The sequence below is a fragment of the Pygoscelis adeliae genome, unplaced genomic scaffold, assembly GCF_000699105.1.
Source record: "Pygoscelis adeliae isolate BGI_AS28 unplaced genomic scaffold, ASM69910v1 Scaffold4, whole genome shotgun sequence".
NCBI classification, from domain to species: Eukaryota; Metazoa; Chordata; class Aves; order Sphenisciformes; family Spheniscidae; genus Pygoscelis; species Pygoscelis adeliae.
Window position 1 is genome coordinate 12,584,896 of NW_008824986.1, and position 2,879 is coordinate 12,587,774.

Below are 2,879 nucleotides of genomic sequence, written 5' to 3' on the forward strand. Positions count from 1 at the left end.
GGGGAAAACAAAAAGAAATCAAAGCACATTTGGGGTTTCAGGAGCAATATGTGCTGGCTACATGGACTACCGATCAGTGGTAGTATTACCAGTGCCATCAGCTGAAGCTGTTCTAGTGCTAGGCTTGATCTTAACTAAAGGCATGTTGAAATAAAAAATTTCCGCAGTGAACATAAAGCAGAAAGTGGCACCTCACCTCCTCCACTCTCTAGCTGGGTTTCAGAGCTTTTCCTCGTTTCCGAGAGTGGCTGTGTTCATCGTAGTTTGCCTGAAAGGGTATAAGATGGGAAGTCAGTGCAATTATAAGAGGCATAAACTAGTCTAAAATGCAGTCATTTTGCCAGAAGAGAGGTAAATGTTTAAATTGTTTACTAGGTTAGGAGAATGCTGACTAGAAGTCTGTTATGTGATGCTAATATGCACGTAAATGTGTTTTGTTTGTAGCCCAAAATGTTCCAAACTCTGATTGGGAAAAGAAGGTAACTGAATACTTCAAGGAGAAATTAAAAGAAAATAATGCTACTAACTGGGTAAGATTGTTTTATTCTTTTAGAGTTATGCCATTCTTAAGTTTCATTCTTTTTACCTCTTACATGTATTTGAGAAGTTCTTCCTTTTCATGATAAGTACACTTCTGAATTTTAGGCCTAGACTTTGTGATACATTACTTACAGCTCAGTTGCTTTAATCTGTGTGTAAAGCAGAGATGTAAAATTCTGACTGAAACTGGAGAAGCCAATCCACTTGCCTTCAGTGTACTGTTTTGCCCTGGGCCATAACTGCTGAATGCTGCCTATTTGTAGTACAATCCAGTAGATGGCAGGAGCTGACAAATACTGTCATTTTTGAAAGTGTTAATGCCTGTCCTGTCTACTGTGAGTCTGCAGTAAGTGTTTGTACACCACGAGTTTCTGAACTGCTGTTTGTAAACCCCTTCTCTCATGATCTTTTATCGTGATGCTGCAAACTTTGTGTGGGTTGAAGAAATAGCTGCTTGGGCTTTCAGGTGTTAGGAAAAATTACTTTCTGCTAAAACTGTGCCTTATTGGGCTGGATCAGGCCTGGTTTTTGCAGTTTAGCAAGGAAGCTATGCTTTAGGTTTAAAAACAAAGCATGTTCAAAAGCTGATGTTTTTCTAAAAGACTGTGGCAAAAACAGCATTGTGGAACACTGCTAAGTGGATTAGAAACTTTCATATCAAATCTGTTCTACTTATGGACAAAAAAGCAAGTGAAAATGATTGGTTTTTTTTTTTCTTCCTCTGTCAGTGAGAGTATTCTGTAATTAATATTTCAATGACAGTTTAAATCAAAGTGTAGATGGCAAAATTGTGTTAAATTTACAGCATTAGAAGGAATTGAAAGCGCGTTTTCCTACTCATATTAAAATGCTGTTTCCTGTAGGGCCACTTCTGGTTTTTGTTGCATTTTAATGTTGGATGTGGGTTTTTTTCCAACAGAGTGTTTATCTTCAAAATCAGAAAACTCTGTTAGTATTGCAAGTCTTATTATGTCAAGTTATACCACGTGCCTAGGCATTGATTTTTTTTTTTTCCCTTCTGTTTTTCCATTGTCATGTAAACATATCTGAAAAAGACTACCCCAGCGTGGACTTGGAAATTAACATACAGGTTTTCCACGGCCTTTTGTTATAAGAAATTGTGCGTACGATTGCTATGGTAGCACTGGTACATAATACATGGTAAAAGTGCTGTGAAATGGGAATAAAATAAGTAATAAATTCTATTTAATACTGCAGCTGCAATAATTCCCAGTGTAAGAGTTAGTTTTACATGTTGTTGTAGAGTTTCCATACAGTTTCAGTGACCAAAATGCATTTCCTTATAGTCCGGTATTGGGACTGTGAAATGAACAGGACTGGAAGAATTTGGGAACTGTTAAGTGTCTGATAATTTTAACTATTATCTTTAACAGCTATTGCAGAAACTTCCAGTGTTGAGTTATACACACTTTGTTACTGCTTGGATTAGGGCAGTAGATGTGGGGGAAAGGTACTCAGAAAATATTCAGTATGTTACCTGATGAGGCACTGAATTGTCAGAGGCAATTGATCGTATCAACAACAGCACAGGGTTTGAGGCAAGTAAGTGAACAGTAGGATATACCGGGTGATCAGAGAATAAGTTGGTGACAGATTTTGTGCTGATTCTGGCTTCCTTCAGGCCGTTTCTTAATATTTATATACCAGTTGTTTAGAATAAGCTCTTTTTTGTAGGTTCCATCGCTGAATGATGTTCCTGTACATTACCTAAAGCCCAACAGTTTAGTGAAATTTCGCTGCATGGTTCAAGATATGTTTGATCCTGAGTTTTACATGGGAGTATATGAAACAGTTGACCCAAACACAAATGCACGTGTAAGTGAAACACTGATTTATTATTTTAGTAGATGTTCAGCATTTTTTCCATTCTAGTCTTCGTATTTCCTCTAGTTTCTGAATTAAACCTATGTAGTCTGGGCGCTATCTGTTTATATGGCTCAAATGGCATTAGTAATACATCGCTTCTTACATTTCTGTTGAGGAATAAAAATTAATAAATAATGAAAGTATGTCTTTGAAGGACTTCAGACCGCAATGATTTGGCTATAAGTAATTCATATTCAGGATGCTGTCAGAAACGTAATGATTGCATTGCCTTTTCCTTCTTGACAGGTTTTGCATTTTGGTAAATACAGAGATGTGGCAGAATGTGGGGTAAGTTATACAAGTTATACGAAATTTGAGACGACATATTAGACTGAAAGATGCCGTTTACAAGTGCAGTATAGCTTATTTGGTAGTGGATTCCTGGAGATACTGCTCTTAAAAGCAAAATTAATCTCAGGATTGGAAAGCAGAGTATTCTTAACTGCTCATGG

The 2,879-nt window shown here is 37.0% G+C and overlaps 1 protein-coding gene across 1 annotated transcript in view; it reads left to right on the forward strand.

Moving 5' to 3' along the window:
- The first annotated feature begins 443 nt into the window (after nt 1–443).
- Nucleotides 444–2,879, forward strand: part of MCMBP (minichromosome maintenance complex binding protein) — a 16,751-nt gene continuing 14,315 nt past the window's right edge. Inside the window, exons 1-3 of the mRNA XM_009325897.1 lie at nt 444–530; nt 2,236–2,376; nt 2,674–2,715. Coding sequence (XP_009324172.1) covers nt 2,709–2,715 — 7 coding nt within the window. The 5' untranslated portion in view covers nt 444–530; nt 2,236–2,376; nt 2,674–2,708. The remainder of the gene's footprint in view (nt 531–2,235; nt 2,377–2,673; nt 2,716–2,879) is intronic.